At 54.9% G+C, this 17,668-nt stretch overlaps 1 protein-coding gene and 1 long non-coding RNA gene across 10 annotated transcripts in view; one reads left to right on the top strand and one right to left on the bottom strand.

Annotated features, from left to right (window-relative positions):
* Positions 1 to 902: 902 nt before the first annotated feature.
* Positions 903 to 9,622, bottom strand: LOC121818070 (uncharacterized). Its single transcript, XR_006058180.2, has 3 exons — positions 9,366 to 9,622; positions 6,216 to 6,778; positions 903 to 5,069 (listed from the first exon to the last, which is right to left on the bottom strand). It is a non-coding gene; the product is annotated as an uncharacterized LOC121818070 (long non-coding RNA).
* A 4,301-nt stretch (positions 9,623 to 13,923) lies between these two features.
* The window catches only part of ANK1 (ankyrin 1), a 239,438-nt gene continuing 235,693 nt past the window's right edge, over positions 13,924 to 17,668 (top strand). For all 9 annotated transcript variants that reach the window (XM_060407159.1, XM_042241370.2, XM_027962535.3 and 6 more), the window contains exon 1: positions 13,924 to 14,118. In XM_060407159.1, the coding sequence (XP_060263142.1) occupies positions 13,993 to 14,118 (126 nt within the window). In that variant the 5' untranslated portion in view covers positions 13,924 to 13,992. The remainder of the gene's footprint in view (positions 14,119 to 17,668) is intronic.

Below are 17,668 nucleotides of genomic sequence, written 5' to 3'. Positions count from 1 at the left end.
AACAGACATTCACTGGCAGAGGCCACCACCAAGGGGGGACAGAGAGGCTGCCTGCGGAGGCTCAGTGAGTCATTTATTCAAGCCTCAGTGCACATCCCAGGGGCCACTGCTTAAGGTCACATGGCCTGGCCTGCTCTGGACTCTGCTCGGGCTGGCGTGGTGTGGCCCTGAGGTCTGCCCCCTCCTCCCGGCCCCTTCCCTCCCTGCTGCTGCCCCTGCCAAGGCTGTCTCGGGCCCTCCCTGCCCTCAGGGCCCAGTGGGAATCAGGGAGACTCTTGGCTGCTGGCTCCTGACACAACCTGGGGATGGATCTCTTGACCCCATGCTCCCAGCGGGCTGACTGCACTTACTCACCTCGGGCTACAAAGCCCTCTGGAAGTGCCTTGGTCCCCGAGCCCGAGCCCGGGGCCCTGTACGTCTCAGGCTGCCTGGCCTGCTCTCCTGGCCCCTCCAAGTCACACCCCCTCCCCAGGCCTCAATTTCCTCTCTGCAGGAGGGTCGGAGAAACTTGAGCTGCCTTTGGCTCTGATGGGGATTCCGCCAGCAACCTGAGTCTTGGGCTTTGGGCCTCACTGGTGGCCTTGACATCCTGAGGAAGGTGGGGGATGCCTGTGAGATCTTCTGAGCCTGATGCTGAGACACACCTTGTCTCTGGGTCCCAGGGGATCTCAAAGGAAGTTGCAAGGTTCCCTTGGTGCTGGCAGGCAGGGGCGCACATGGACCAGCCTTCCTCCTCAACCCTCCACGTTACCACAGGTCACCATCTCACAACCTCTGCTCACACACACTCCTGAGTCCGAAGTTGGGAGCCCAGAGCAGCCTTGTAGAAATTCTAGGGGGAAAAGACAAAAAGGTCCAAAGAAATGCCAGGAGGGCTGGGCCTAACTCAGCACAGGATGAGGGCCCTGGTTGGTATTAGATGAAGGCAGATGTGGACATCAACCCACATTCTAAAAGCGCCCGAGGAAAACCACTATTAAGGAAATGCACACTGAATCCTTTAAAAGAAAATAAGAATTTTTTTTTTTTTTAAGATCCATTACACAGCAATCACCCTTTCCTTTTGCCCCCTTCCTTTATTTGATGTTTTTGGCATTTTCAAATTTTTATGTATTGAGTCTTCTTAAAGCCAGGCCCACAATTACAGAAAATTTCACTGGAGGGGGAAAAAAAAAGGCTACATTTATGCTTCTCAGGGTGTGTTTTTAAATACCAAACAGAAGGGCAGGAGGGAAAAAAATTACACGCCTTCTGGTGCCAAAAGGAGATTAAGAAACGAAAAGGCCTTTTGCAGTTGGATTGAGAAGAAGGCACTGGGGGAGAAACAGTCCACTAACAGCTGAGCGAAGCCTGGCGCTCACCACGAGCACACGTGGTCGAGATGGCGAGTCCATTTCCAAGCTCGTTACGCGATCTTTAATAAAAATATTCAGTGAAAGAAATATGAGCACCAGGGTGTTCTGGAGGCCTTTTAAAGGTAGTTGTGGCTTTAATCAATTCATTAAACACATGTGAATTATATATGTGAGTGATGCTGTATTAGCGGAGTGTCTGCTGGGTCCTGGGCTCAGTTAGAGGCCCTGGGAATAAAGCGCTGACCACCACAGACCCAACCCTGCCCTCACAGGGCTGACATTCAAGTGGGAGAAACAAAAAGACAGAACCGACACTCACAGTGTGACAGGTAGCTACCAGAGCACAGGAGCGAAATATACACAGGAAAGAGGGGAAGGAAGGGAATGGGGCCGAGGGGACGGGACTTCAGGGAACATGATCAGAAAGAGTTACATGGGCTTGAGGTGTGTCCTCCCCAGCCCATACTGAAGTCCTAACTTGCCAGCACTTCTGAGTGTGACTGTGTTTGGACACCAGGTCTTTAAAGAGTTGGTCAAGTCAAAATGAGATCATGAGTGTGGGCCCTGAACCAAGCTGGCTGGTGTCCTTGTAGGAAGAAAAGACAGGGACACAGATGCCCACGAGGAAGTTCATGGGGGGGACACGGGGAGAAGACGACCATCTCCAAGCCCAGGAGGGAAGTCTCGGAGGAAACCCGCCGGGCAAACACCTTAGTCTGGGACTTGTAGCCTCCAGATCCGTAAGACAGTCCATTTCTGCCCCCCAGGCCACTCACATGTGCGACTTTGTTATGTGAGCCTTGGCATACCCACACAAAGACCTCACTGAGAAGGGAACTTTTGAGCAGTGGTCAGAAGAAAGCGAGGGCTGAGCCAGCAGGGGCTGTGAAGTGTGAGGTGGCTGAGCAGGTGCAAGGCCCCTGAGGCAGCGGTGCAGCCCATGGGGCCGGAACAGCACAGCTGGAGAGGACGCAGGGGTAGCAAGGGGTCTGTGAGGTGAGGCAGGGGAGCCTCTGGCTTTTACTCTGAGCCAGGAAACCACTAGAGGGTTTTGAGCAGAGATGTGAGACATGGTCTGACCTACATTTTACCAGAAGCATCCCAGCTACTTGCCGTATGACTTGCAAGCATATATTGGGTAGACCAGCAAGTACGCAGGGGGACCAGTTAGGAGGCTGGTCAGGGCCTCCAGCGAGAAATGATGTCAGCCTCTGCGAGAGTGGGCTGGGGTGGCGTGATAAAATGTGGCTGGATTCTGGTTGTGTTTTGGAGGCAGAGCTGGTAGGATCGGCTGACAAATCTCTTGTACACAGTGATGGAAAGAGAAGGGTCTAGAGCTCTGCATCAACCAATCCACTGGAGGGAGGCAGCTGCCAGCACCTAGGATGGCAGCAGGCGGCGGAGCACCGGGGCTCCATGTCGGGCGTGTTGGAGCCTCTGGCCTGACACTGGCTGCTGGAAATCCAGATGGAGACCGCTGGCCATCTGGGGGTAAGCGTGGCCTGAAGATCGACACGGGCCTCGTTGGTAGATGGAGGGTCTCAGCTGAGAGTGTGGCTCCAGCGGCAGAGGGATCTCTGCTGGCAGCAGTCGGAGGATTGTCACGTGGACCAGAGCTGGCTCTGGGGTGGAGAACGAGGTCAGGAGAGGAGCCAGGGGCGGCCAAGGCCAGGAATTGGGGAAAAGGACACGGAAAAGCTGAAAAGACTTTTAAATCGGGTGTTGTGTGTGTTAGTCACTCAGTCATGTCCGACTCTTTGCGACCCCATGGGCTGCAGCCCACCAGGCTCCTCTCTGTGTGGAATTCTCCAGGCAAGAACACCGGAGTGGGTTGCCATCCTCTCCTCTAGGGGATCTTCCTGACACAGGGATCGAACACATGTCTCCTGCATTGCAGGTGGATTCTTTACCACCTGAGCCACCAGGGAGGCCCTAAATTAGGGAGGGGCCCCATTGTGTAACCTGGAGATTTGACAGGACCATCACTGGCCGTGGACGTCTTCCCTCCCTCATCACTCAGCAGAGGCTTGTTGACATGGCCTGGGCGTCCCTGTGCGGGCTCTGGGATGGGGGGACGGGGACCTCTGGTCCAGCTCTGGTAACTGCACGCCTTCAAAATCCTCAAAGCCATCCTTCCTTGGTTCTTTTGCTGACTCATCTCCCGCATCCCCCTGGAAACTGCTGGGTCCCCAGGGTTCGCCCTTTACTCACCTGGGTCTCTCAGAACCTCAGGGGGTCTCTGTGTCCCCTACTTGCAGATGTCCAGGATGTGTAGTGACACAGACAAGCCTCCAGCTCTGGCCCTGGTGGTGCCTTTCTCTCCAGGTGGTGCTGGGGCTGCTCGCCTACCTGTGCTGATGTTTCCCATAACCTGCAGCTCAGGGAGTTCTAAGGATGACACGAGGCAACAGACACGGTGTCCACCACGGTGCCTGGGCGAGGGTGGTGGGGCGAGAGAGAGGGTGGCCCCGAGCAGGCACAAGGCTGGCTTTTACCACAGTGGTCCTGACCCCTGTGTGAGACTGATTGATCTGACAACTCAGGAGTTTGGGAAGTTTGCTTGGTGCCCAGCTGGGTGGATGGGGAAATGGGAGGGAAGAGAAGGGCAGGGGGGCGTGAGCGAGTATGACCACGGGGTTGGGCGGTGTGCAGACACTGTCCTCTGAGGGGCTATAGTGAGGGAGTGTAGCGAGGGGCCTGGGAGCCAGGGACGCAGCCTTGATCACCATCACCCTGGGGGCCCTTTACTTCCCTGGGCAGCAAACAGGAAGGCAGCTGCTGAGCTTCTCAGTAACAGAGGAAAGTGAGTGTTGGGAGTTGAACTATGTCCCCAGAAAATGTTGCAGTCCTGACCTCAGCATCTGTGGACGGGACTCTGGGAGTGTCACTCAGCCCTGTGTGTGACATAGGACCATCCCACACACAAAAATGGTCTTTGCTGATGAACAAGTATAATGTGAGGTCGTTAGGGTGGGTTCTAATCCAATATGACTGGTGTTTTTATAAACAGGAGAAATTTGGACACCTGGCCCCCAGATCTGTTAGACGAGCAATTTCTGTGGTTCAAGCTGCACTGTCCACAGCCCCTAGGAGACACCACGGTGAGTGATCAGATGAGGAGGGTCAGGCTGGAGGCTGGACTGGCCAGGGGGGTCACAGCTGGGCAAGGAACCCCCATAAGGGGCCTGGAGAAGAGCCCACAGTCGCAGAGAGGAAAATGCCACGACCCGATAAAGACGAGCCGGAGACCCGAGCAGACGCTGCAGGTAAGAGGAATATTCTAAAGGCTGATAAACACTTGGCAGTGTGCTCAGCTTCTCTCGCCATCAGAAATGCAAATTGAAACCACAGCAGGCAAGTGCTTCTCGCTCACTGGAAGGGCGGAACCATCAGTGATGCCAAGTGGGGGCAAGGGTGTGGAGCCACTGGTGGGAACGTCACTGGTGGGAACGTCACTGGTGGGAACAGAACTCGGTGTAATCACTTCAGAAACGTGCTTGTGCCAAACAAAATGCACGCATGACTGACAATCATGCCATTTCACTCCTAGGTCCTCACCCAGCACAGATGCGTGTCAGTGCTTCTGTCCATGGAAAGGACATACGTGATCGCTGTGTCCATAGCAGCTTTATTTACAGCAGCCTCCAGGCAGAAATAGCTCACGTCCATCAGCATGCGGGGGCCTCTCAGGTGGCTCAGTGGTAAAGGATCTGCCTGCAACACAGGAGACGCGGGTTCAATCCCTGGGTTGAGAAGATCCCCTGGAGGAGGGCATGGCAACCCACTCCAGTATTCTTGCCTGGAAAATCCCATGGACAGAGGAGCCTGGTGGGCTACAGTCCGTGAAGTCGAAAAGAGTCAGATACAGTTGAACAACTGGGGATGAGCACACATCAGTATGAGGATGGGTAAATTGTTGTACATTCACACCATGGAATATGCTACACAGTAATGGCAAGGAAGCGACTCCTGAGCGATGTGGCAACATGGATGGTCTCAGAGAGGTGATGTTGGGTGAAGGAAAGCCTGTACAAAAGGGTCTATGTTGTGCAACTCCATCGAGATGAAGTTTAAACCCAGGGCAAGTTACCGAAGGGGATGGAGGTCAGAAGAATGTTGACCTTAGGGGCAGGCACCGTTAGGGAGGAGGTCAGACGTACCCCACTGCCATGCTGGAAATGTTCCCCGCCTTCATCTGGTGGCAGTACACAGGACGCGTTGAATTGCTGTGCAAGGGAGGGACAGAGGCTAGGGGCCTTGGTTGCAAGCCATGCCTCCCTTGGAGGAGTTCAAACTTGAATAGATCCCTAGGTGATTTGAATGCGGGTTCAAATTTGAGAACAGGTTTTGAAGAAAGACTCTGCTATCTAGTGGGCAGTGGAGCTGGGTGTGGAAAGGAGAGGAAAGGGGGAGCTCTGTGGGACCCCAGGTTCCCGACTTGAGTGAGCAAGTGAATGGTGGTCGTGTCATCTGGGAAGAGACGCTGGGAGGGGTGGGGCTGGGTGTGTCCTCTGACGATGCTGCCCCCAAGGCTGGACCATACAGTCCATAGAATTCTCCAGGCCGGAATGCTGGAGTGGGTATCCTTTCCCTTCTCCGGGGGATCTTCTCCACCCAGAGATCGAACCCAGGTCTCCTGCATTGCAGGTGGATTCTTTACCAGCTGAGCCACCAGGGAAGCCCGGGAATCACAGCAGGAGAAGAGCTAAACTGAAAGAGGCCTGGGCAGAGTTCTTACTCATGAGCCCTGGGAAGATCTGAGTTCAGGAGACAGGAGGGGAAGCAGGCAAGACGGGGGCAAGATGTCCAGGAACTCAGGGAGACACAACCAAGCCAGAGCCAGATGCCCTCGGGAGTTACCTTCAGGATGGAGACGTGGCTGTAGGTTCTGCGATGCGAGGACAGCATGTTCAGGGTGAGGAGTGAGCGGTGGGAGGCAGCTACTGCGCTTTCAGGCAGCTTGGCGGTGGAAGGAAGAGCCAGTGGTCCTGTGGGCATCATGGCTAGTGGAGAGGTCTGCTGAGGCAGGGCTGACAGAAGCCGCATTATTTCAGGAGGAGGGAGGGGAAGAGGCCCAGAGGACAAGCCAAAGGAGGCGTGTGGACCAGGGCAGTGGGCGTAGACAGGTCCACGTGCTGAGAGGTGAGGACGGTCAAGCTGGTGGTTTCTTCTGTGACGTGGAAGACGCAGGCACAGGTGGAGAGCGACGGAGGACCTGGTTGGGGGGAGCACAAGGTGCAGGGGGGCAGGCAGGAGCGGAGCAGACAGGGTCTCCTTGGGCTCTGGGGCCCAGGGCAAGGTGAGTGAGCGCAGGAACTTGATTCCAGCATTTTCCAAGGATGCAAATGTAATACCTCCTTCTGTTTTTCCGTTTCCTCCGAGTATCTTGGCTTTAGGGCTCCTTTATCTCTTCAAATCCCACTCTGGAAAAGGCAATGATTAAAATGGTAAGTTCCATCATAAGTAAACCTTGGGCAGGAAACGAGGAATCCGGGAGCTCAGTGATCACCTTTGCGATGAGCTCCTGACATTATTTCGGCCGAGAATGGGAGACAAGGGAAAGCCTTCCTCAAATATTGGAAGGGACATCACACAGAAGAAAAGTTTGACGAGTCTCTGTGTTGGCAGTGCAGGGGCTGATAAACCCACTCAGGGAGAGGCTGTGGGCGCAGATGGAGCAGAGAACGGACCCTCCAGGCTGTCTGCAGAGTGACCTGGCTTGGGAACATGGGATCGAACAGAGGGATCCAGCGCTCACACTGCTTGGGAAATGGAAAGGCAATTCCTTTGGATTCTAAGAGTTTTGGATTTGGAGCTTTTTCTGGCTCACATTTGACTCGCACACCTGCGGAGGTGGCACTGGCGGGGGGGTTGGGACCCACAGAGGGGCAGGACAGCCTCTGTTCTCAGAGGGCTCAGAGCTTCCCGAGACTTCTCGGTTCCTTCTTTGCTAAAAAGGGATTAAGAAAAACAAACAAACAAACAAACCAAAAAAAGGGATTAAGAGCTCAGGGACAGAGTTGGACAGGCATGGCAACCCACTCCAGTATTCTTGCCTGGAGAATCCCATGGACAGAGGTGCCTGGTAGGCTACAGTCCACGGGGTCACAAAGAGTCAGACACGACTGAGCTACATCACTTTCTTTCACTTTCCTACCCCTCCTCCATCTAGGATGTCAGCCCCAGAATCGCAGACTCTACAGACTGATTTTTTGTTCCAACCTTAGCTTTCCTAGGTGGTGCTAGTGGTAAAGAACCCAGCTGCCAGTGCAAGAGACATGAGAGAGGCAGGTTCGATCCCTGGGTCAGGAAGATCCCCTGGAGGAGGGCATGGTGACCCACTCCAGCATTCTTGCCTGGAGAATCCCATGGACAGAGAAGCCTGGTGGGCTACAGTCCGCAGGGTCACAGAGAGTCTGACACGACTGAAGCAACTTAGCCCAGCACACACACTAGGTCCCTCGGCTTACCAGCCAGAGACCTGGAACAAGTTACGCACCCTGCGCCTCAGTTTCCTCACCTCTAAAATGGCAATGGTGACGATGGCAGCTCCCACATGGAGCTGTTCTTGGGGTCAAATATGCTCAGAAGAAGGCCTGGCGCACTCAGGGTATTTTAGCTATTTATATTATTTAGCTCAGGAGGCAGCTTTTATCTCTGGAAGCTTTATTAATTATTAATAATGTTTCTTTTAAGAACAAAAGTCGGTCTAGTTGCATAAACTCATAATAACAGAATGGGGTTGGGAATTGGAAATTCTAGGGAAGAAAGCAAAAATATAAAAGTGGATGCCCTGCCTTTCCCTTAACAGCAAAATTAAAAGACTCCACTGAAATCTAGAGTTTACTTGAGTAGTAACTGTCTCTGGGGAGGAGAGAAAAATAGGGGCTTCCAGGGACTATCGCCTATACTGGGGTTTCAACTCGCATCCCACGGCCACTTTCCTGGATATCAGAGTGGACAGCCCGTGCTGACCGTGGGTGCACACAGGACCCCGGGGAGCAAGAAGAAAAGGCAAGAAGAACCCAAGGAGGGTGACAGTCCTACCCCGCCAGCTGGTCAAGAGTGTGGAAGGTGTCCCCAGCAATGCTGTGTAGAGCCCTGTGGATTCTGCTTCTACAGCTTCAGGGGGATAGGCTGGTCCTTTGGTTGCCTGCCTATGGACAGTACCGATGGGCACAACTCAGGTCATTGCTGTTTCTTCCGCACCTTGGGGCCTGCTGAGTCACCTGCCCAACTAGTCATCTGCTGGTTCCCTTTAGGTCAGCCTGGGAGTTAGGGAGCTTGGGTCTGAATTCTGACTCTGAGTATTACATGTATGACCTCAGGGAATTTAGGTCAACACACTTGGTAAAGAATCTGGCTGCAATGCAGGAGATCCAGATTCGATCCCTGGGTCGGGAAGATCCCCTGGAGAAGGAAATGGCAACCCATGCCAGTATTCCTGTCTGGAGAATCCCATGGACAGAGGAGCCTGGAGGCCTTAGGGTCACAAAAGAGTCAGAGATGACTGTGCCACTAAACCACCACCACCTGGCCTGTTTCCTCCTGTGAGAAGCAGGGATAAGAAGGCTCTTGTCATAGGAAATACATGGTGCACAATGTGTATCAGTGCTTTGGGCACAATTAATAACTGTGATTCCTTTTACTATCACCTATTGACATGGGGCGGAGAAGGCAATGGCACCCCACTTCAGTACTCTTGCCTGGGGAATCCCATGGACGGAGGAGCCTGGTGGGCTGTCGTCTATGGGGTCACACAGAGTCGGACACGACTGACATGACTTAGCAGCAGCAGCAGCAGCATTGACATGGGGAGTGTCTAGAAGGGCTATCCTCTGAACCCCCTAGATCAGGGGTCCCCAACTTCTGGGATCTAATGCCTAGTGATCTGAGCTGGAGCTGATGTAACCATAAAAGAAATAAAGTGCACAATAAATGTAATACACTTGAATCATCCCAAAACAACCGCTTCCCCCCCCCCCCCGCCCCCAACCACCACCACCATACCTGGCCCATGGAAAACTTGTCTTCCACAAAACCAATCCTTGGAGCCACAAAGGTGGTACACAGATGACCAACACTGTCCTCTGACCAGGATGAAGGAACCCCTCCAGAGGCCAAGATAGCTGACGTTGCCCTTTTCTCCCATCTCTTCATCTGCTGACGGGACTCAGCTAGAGCGCCCACGTCCAGGTCACCCTGTTGGAGCAAATACCTTCAGACGGCTCAATCACATCTTCTCCTTCTCATTTTGCAGCCTTCTCAGGACCTAAGATCCAAGGGAACAAATTTATGAGTGACCCCCAGCTGTGGGCCAGATTTCCGTCTTGCCCTCACTGAGGGTTTGGAAATCTAGGGCCATCCAGAGGGTATTTGGGGGAACCGAGGCAGGGCTTTTGTACCCACCTCCCGCTGTTGATCAGTGTTTCCCCTTTGCGCCTCAGGGGTTTCTGTGTGTTTTGTTTTTGGTCTTTGAAAGGCTCCTGTAAAGATCTAGATATAGAGAAATCAGGATTCCGGAGCTAAAAACGACCTTAGACACCAATTTGTCCGACTCATTGCCTTAAGAAACGAAGCTCACTGCAGCACTTTCAGTTTACTGAATGGTTTCTCCCTGGCGCTCCTGACCACCCTTTAAGGGAGGTATTATCAATGTCTCTGTCTATATATAGATAAGCAAATTGAGTGATTTAGCGCAATGTGATGGTTAAGAATTTGCACTATGGAACCAGACTGCTCAGGTTCAAATTGTGGCTCCATTGTTGACTAGCTGTGTGACCTTGAGTGAACTGGTATACCCCTCTGTGTCCAGTGCCCCCATCTGAAAAATGACGCTAACATCCAGTGCAGCGGAGGGCTGAGTGAGGGTCAGCTCATTTTATTGTCGCAGAGATCCTGCGGGTTCTGTTCCAGACCACCACGGTAAAGCGAGTATGGCAAAAAGTGAGTCATCCGAATTGTCTGGTTTCCCAGCACAAATAAAATGATGGGTACACTCCACTGTGGTCTGTTAAGTGTGCAAAAGCATGACATCATTAAAACCGTGCCTACCTTAATTAAAAAACACTTTATGGCTACAAAGTGCTAAGCAGCATCTGACAATGCAGGGTGGCCACAAACTTTCATGCGGTGACCCAAGGACATCTTTAGCAGATGAAACCAAGGAGGGTCTTGGAACGCAGGAACGGAAAAACCAGACCCTTATCCATTTTCCCTTCCATCCCCAATGTTGTAACTATTAATGAATTCAGGTCTTCCTGACCAGTATAACCTGTTTCCCCTCCTTCCCCATATAGGAACAAGGTATTTGCCTTACTCTTCCCCCCGACCCAATATACCTGCCTCATCCAATCAGCAAATGACCCGCAAGACCCCTATCCCGCTCTTTACACCCAGGGTATAAAAATGAATCAAGGACCCCTGTTGAGCGTCGGCTCTCCCTGACCATCGGGAAGCCAGCCCGCTGTGCTGGCAGCCACTCTCCCCTCCCCACTCTCATAAACTTTATTCTTCTTTTCATTCTGCCTCATGTCTGGAAATTCTTTTCCAACCCACACACAGACCACAACGTTTCATTTTGCAAAAAATGTTGTATCTGGGAAGTGCAGGAAAGTGAAATGCAATAAAATGCAATAGCCTGTCTTCCTTGAGCCAGACAGAGTAGACGTGTTGATTTCTTCAACACACGTTTATTGAGTCACTATGGTGTGCCTGGCCTGCAAGGAGCTGACAGTACAAGGGTGGGCAAAACAGCGTTCCTTCCCTCATGGACCTTAACATCTAGTGGGCAAGATGGGCATCGGTGGAAACAGTCACACTTGTGTGCAGTTGTACCACAGCAGGTCCTATGCAGGAGGCACAGTGGGGAAGGTAAGAGTCGGCAGGGCCTCCAGAAGAGCTTCCTTGAAGAAGTGAAAACCACCTTGATGTCTGAGGATGAGCTGGACGTAGGCAGCCTGGGGATGGTGGGGTGGGGTGGGTGGTCAGGCAGGGCAGTCTGAGCAGAGGGCAGTGAGGTCCAAGTCCCCACGGAGGGACGGCACTGACCCCTTCAAAGGCTGTGGAGGCTGGAGCCCGGGGTACTAGGGCCAGTCTGAGGAAAGACCAGTCGGTGGGAGGAAGCGTCTGATCCTTGAGAGCCTCATCAAAGATTTTCTTCATCCTCAGAGCAAAAGAAGGATGCTGAGCTGAGACGTGACAACCATCAGATCGGTGTTTTCTGAAGGTTCATGTGACTGCAGTGTTCGGGATGGGTTGTGGGTGACCGAGGGGATGCAGGGAAGATGGAAGGAGGACAGGGGTGGGGCACCGGTGTGTGGAACTGGCATTCGGGGGAGAGGTCTAGGCTGGAGATAAAATATGTGCTTGTTGGCAGGGTAATTACAGCCAGGGGCACAGGGGTGCTGCTCTGGGAAGACAGTCTAGAGTCACCTTGTCCCAGTAACCAAGTCACCTGCAGCTCTTACGTGACTAAAACGTGCCTCCTCTGAATTTAGATGTGCTGAGTATAAAGCACCCACTGAATTTTGAATTTATTTGAATTTTGGCATTTACCATACTAATAAAAAAGCACTTCCCTCATGGCTCAGTCGTAAAAAATCCACCTGCCAATGCAGGAGACATGGGTTTGAACCCTGGGTCAAGAACATCCTCTGGAGAAGGCAACGGCAGCCCACTCCAGTGTTCTTGCCTGGAGAATCCCATGGGCCGAGAAGCCTAGTGGGCTACAGTCCATGGGGTCGTAAGAGTTGGACGCGACTTAGTGGCTAAACAACAACAAGAACAGTATAAAACAATGTGAACTATCTCGCTGATAGTTTTATATCGGTTGCATGTTGAAATGATATTTCGGATGTAGTGAATTGAATAAAATATATTATTAAAATGAATCGTACCAATTTCTTTGAACTTAGAAAGAAATATGGTGCTTGAAAAAATTAATTACTTGTGGGACTGGGATTAGTGGCTCCCGTCATGTTTTGCTTGAACAACGCTGATCCAGGGTGAGAAAGGGAGAGGGTCTAGGACCCAGCCCTGGGAAAGAAGGATGTTCAAAGCAAGATTTCATACAGCACCTAAGCTACGGGCAAGCAGCTGGGTGGAGACGGTTGCCAGGGACATGGAGATCGAATGCTCACTTCCAGGCTCTAGTCCGGCTGGTTAGCCTGCCTCAAGCCCTCAGTTTCGGAGGGTGGAAAGAAGCAGATTGTTTGATCAAAACTTTTCACTAATTCTGAAATACCGTCCTCCACCAATTCCTCTTTAGCTCTACGTGGACCAAGAGCTCCCTCCCACTGGCCGGGCTAGAAGGGGCCTGGGAAAGGCCCCAGACTGAGGGACGGTGGCTGGCACTGGGTCATGCAGGGAGCTGGGGGATGAGCCAAAGGCCCCTTCCCCTCCGCAGCATGGGTCTGCGGCCGGTGACCCACACGACCAGGGGTGTGGCTCGCACAGCCGCACACACACGCGCAGCACGGGGTGTGAGATGCCAGGAATGGGGGCGGGGGTGGTCCCCGGGCCGATACCTAGATCCACTCCTCTCAAGAGACAACTAAAGGCAAACTTCATCTCGGACGCGTTTCCTATCTGTAATTGGTAAATATGCAAATGAAAGGCCCACATGGTCTGGCCGGGCAAATCAAGCTCTAGGCGAGCTGCCGGGGGAACCGGAGCTTCCGGGGAGCCTGGACACCGTGCCCCTCCGCGGGCGCCCGAGGCGGAAGGCCGGGCGGGGGTCAGGTGGGGTGGGATGCGTCCCGGCCCCCTCGGCCGCCGCCCGGGGGCGCTCCAGGCCCGGAACCGCCGCGCCCCCGACCCCCGCCCGGGCCACGCGGGCCTGGCCTCCGCGCCCCGCGATGCGGTCGCTTCCGCCGCCGCTTCCAGGCGCGCCGGTCGGCTGGGCAGCCTCCCCCGCGTCCCCCGGCTCGTTGCGGCGGGGCCCTCCGGCAGCTCCGGGCGGCGCGGCGGCTTTGTTCCCCGCGACCCGACGGCGCGGGGGCCCGTGCGTCTGGCGGCGGCGGCACTGCAGTGGCGGAGCCCGGCCGGCCCGCGCGCCTGCTGCCGGGCGCTCGCAATGCGCCAGCGCGGGCGCCGCGCGCGCCGAGCCTCGTCGGGCCGGCGGGGCAGCCCGGCTGCCAGCTGCCCCCGCGCCCTCCTGCGTTAACTGCTGGGGTCCGCCCCCTCCCCGCGGCCCGCCGCCCGCCGCTCGCCGCAGTACGAGCCGCCTCCCCGCCCCCGCCCCCCGCGCCGCCGCCGCCGCCGCCGCCGCCGCAGGAGAGGGAGGGGGCCGGAGGGAGGGGAGGAGGGAGGCGGTGGGGCAGAGCCCAGAGCCCGTCCCGGGCGCCCGCCAGGAGCTCCGGCCGCGGCGGGAGGCGCCATCCGGGGGCCGCCGGGCAGCCGCCGCGCTCCTCGCCCTCAGCGCCTCTTGCGGCCGCGTCCCCGCCGACCCGGCCGCAGCCTCCCGCCGCGGGGAGGGCAGCGCCCCCCGCCGCCCCGGATCCCCCCCGCCCCCTCCCCCCACCACACACCGCGGAGGGCAGACTCCGTTTTTCCTCCCCGGGAGGGTGTCGCCACCTGGATCGCCAAGTGCGAAGGGCCCGGGAGGCGGGGACCCACCGGAGCACGGTGACCGGCCATGGCTCAAGCGGCCAAACAGCTGAAGAAAATCAAAGACATCGAGGCGCAGGCCCTCCAGGAGCAGAAGGAGAAGGAGGAATCCAACAGGAAGCGGAGGAACCGCTCCCGTGACCGAAAGAAGAAGGTAAGGGGTGGCAGGTTGGGGGGGCGGGCGGCAAGCCGGGAGGCAGAGGCGCCCGGAGGTGGCCGCTGGGGGAAGGGGCGCGGCGGAGCCCGGAGAGACAGGGGGACGCGGGGCTCCGCGGCCGGTCGAGGCGGTGTTGCCGAGTGCAGGGCGCGCGGGGCAGGAGCGGTGGAGGGAGAGGGCTTCGCAGCGGCCGGAGGAGGACGGGGCAAGGGTCTGGAAGGGCAGAGCGGGCGGCCCGGAGGCTGAGGGCGCGCAGGAGCCCGCCCGCCCGCGGAGACCTTTCAGCACCTTGGACAGACGCCGCGGGCCCGGCGCCGCCGGGAGGAACTTTTCGTCCCCCCCGTCCCCCGTGGTCGGCGCCGGGTTGGGGGCTGCTCGCCGCCTCTCCCGGGCTTTCCAAGGAAGCCGCTTTGGGAAATGCGGCCCTGGGCTCCGGAGACCGCTCTGCCCGCCGCCTCCCCGGTGACCCACTCTTGGAGGCGCAGAGAGCCTCCTTCCCAGGTCTCAATGGTGGGGCCTCTGCCCTTTCCCCACCCTCCTTGAACCCCGGGAAGCACCTTGACTCACCCTGTGGGGCCCCGGGGCAGAACTGCTTAGTCTGATGGAGGCAGGGGACGGGTGGGCATTTGGCACCGTCTCCAGTTGGGTGCTCAAGATGAGCAGCGGATGACCAAAAGAACTTCCCTTTGGAAACCGGCCCCAGGTGCTGTCCAGCCTGGCTCAGGGGCCTGGTCAGAGAACAGGTCTCCTTTTTGTGTAGGAGTCGGTTGGTGGTGGGGGCCGGGGCTGGTAGTGACAAGACAGCCCCCACAAAGACCCAGACCCCTTAGGGCAATTGCTGTCTGTTCAGCACTCTGGGTCTGGGGCCTTTCTACCCCCAACTCAAAGCACCTTTTAGTAAAAACACCTTTGGTGAGAAATACCTTCCCTTGTGAAGGGAGGGAGTCAGTTGACTGGGCGAGGGCTCCAGTCGGGGTGTTTTGGAGGCCCCCATGGAGGAGGCCAGGCGCCTATGGATGCGGTTCTTTGGGTTGGAGACAGGCTGAACTTCAGCTCCAGCAGAGCCGTTTTAACCTGTGGACGGTGAGGTGGGGCATGGCCTGTGAGCCCATTGCCTGGGAATGTGGCCCTCAGGGTTCCAGGACTGAGACGCTGGTCTTGGTTGAGAAGGAAACATTTTTTTTTTTTCCTTGAAATTGGCTCCCTCTGAGAAGGAAGTTTGAAGCCTGTGGTTGAGAGCAGCGTGGGGACAGGCTGCCTGTGGGTCCTACTCCTCCTCGTACCAGCCAGTTAGCAAGACCCACATCCAGCCAGTTCCTCGAGATGAAATCCAGGAGCAAAGACGTTCTCTGATTGCACCCCAAGTGGCCGGTGTGCTAGGCTTTCCTATATCCCTTCCAAAGGCAGTCTTCCTCCCCCACAAGGGATTGCCGTCTCATGTGTAAATTGTAGTTGCACCAAGGCACCACCACTTTAGCAGGACCTAAAAAGAAGCCTTCTCCAAGCTGATGGGGAGCGGGAGTTTGGGTTCGTGCCACTTAGAACGCTCCATCAGGCCCTTCTGCTGCATCTGAAATACTGGAGCCCAGAGCCCATCTTGTGAGTCAGGCCGGGGGGCAGTCTGGTTATATCTGACAGTGCTCACCCACTTTCTTGGCATGAATGTAAACTTCTCCTTAGGAAGGCGTGTTCTCTATTTCCATCCCTGCCTCGTGCTTTAGGAGCCAAGCCCATCCTCTCCCAAACTGCTCACTCAATGTTTTTATCCCACTTTTTGCTCCCCAGCCTCTTCCTTGATGCTCCTGAGACCATATATATATATATATATATATATATATATAGAGAGAGAGAGAGAGAGAGAGAGAGAGCCAGAATCAAAAGTCTCCCTTTCCTCTCTTCTGAGAATTCTTTCCATTCACTCTAACTCCCTTCAGTATAACTCTGAATCCCAACTGCCTGCAAGACACTCCTAGAAAAGTAGCAAGTCCAATATTCTTTTTGTTTCTTAATCTGGACATTCTTAGTCAACTTAATCTCCATGTCAAGTCTAGCTGATAACATATTCTGCACTCCCCCTCCACCGCCCCACCCCGCCCAACCAGTTGGGTTATTTTGTTTTACTAGCTGGTCACAGCATACTGCGTCAGTAAGCATTTGAAAATCTTCCACACAGATTTTCATTATTTTACGCAGTATCCTGGGTGCTAGGAGGGATACAGCAATAATAAGGAAACCTGAATTCAAAGTGATAGCGATGCTGTAAACTCTTCAAGGGATTTTTGGGCTAGAGGGGCACTAAGGTATGAGACGAGGTGTTGGGGTGCTGTATTTGTGTTTCATAATGCTAGTGAGTTCTTTTTGCCATCAGCCTGGTCTTGCGAGCCATTTCAGAGTGCCGAGTTAAAATTTATAGCAAAAGGCAACATCGCAAGAAGGTGGCAGGCCCTTGGGGAAAGGTGAGGGGAGGCACAGCAGTGCAGAAAGACTGGTTGGAGAGGGCTGAGGACGCGCGTGCAGGAGCTGGTTGAGCAGATGGCCGAGGTGGGGGTGGGGGCCCAAGGGAGGGTTCACATAAGGTGAGGTCTTCGTTAGATCCATTTTTCACCAACGAACTCATGGTTTGAGGCGAAGTATGTTAAGACTGAGCAGCTGAGGGCTCTACCCTGGTCACCCCAGACTCGGGGAGGCTGTGGAACCACCCTCATCTCAGCACGAAGAAAGAATTCACACATGCAGATAGTCGTTTGATGCCAGTGAACCGGTAATTCAGGGGAGCGCGGAGCTCAGCAAGGGCATTCAGGATTTACGGAAAGGGAAGGCGTTTGTCCCACGGGTAACCTACTTATCGGGGTCTGACGGAGCAGAACCGCAGCGCTCCCAGTTTGTAGAAATCATCACGGTTGTAACTTCAGTGGTGGTTGCAGCTTTTACAGTTGCTGGTATTGTGTGGGAAGGCGCTGGCTGAGGGGTGCTGTGCAGCGGGCCTGGAGGCTGCTGTTGTGACGTGCTGACTGACACAGATAGAAACCACCTCGACGCAGGGAATTGAGCTCAGACTCTGTAGCTGGAAAAAGGCCTGCATTCTTCTGGGGCTTCATTCATTTCTCTGCTTGTGCGGCATACGTCCTCATCAGATGCCTGCTGTTGGAACTGCAGCTTTTTGGAAAAAAAAATAAATAAGATCCAGTATTTATGATGCTGACTTGATAAGTCCCCTGCATCTGAAGATGGGGATGGAAGTAAATAAATTGCAGGGCATGTGTTAAGCAGGCATTTGCATTACGAACAGCAGCTTTCTAGGGCTGAAGAAGCCTTGGGCATAAGGATATGTACGCTTTTTCTGCCTTCTTGGAGCTTGAGGTTGGGAGACGAGGATGAGGAGTTTGGAGATGAAGGTGAGGTGAGGCAGAATTCAAGAAAGGGGTGGGGGAAGTAGGAAGAGGGAGGGAGGCAAACAGAGAAGGGGGCTGGAATCTCAGCCCTACTTTAAGGGGTGACCCTCAGCCTGCAGCACCTGTAAGTGCCCCGGGTGGCATTTACTGAGCTT

Source organism: Ovis aries, chromosome 26 (assembly GCF_016772045.2).
Source record: "Ovis aries strain OAR_USU_Benz2616 breed Rambouillet chromosome 26, ARS-UI_Ramb_v3.0, whole genome shotgun sequence".
Lineage (NCBI taxonomy): Eukaryota > Metazoa > Chordata > Mammalia > Artiodactyla > Bovidae > Ovis > Ovis aries.
This window is presented reverse-complemented; position numbering and strand designations above follow the sequence as displayed.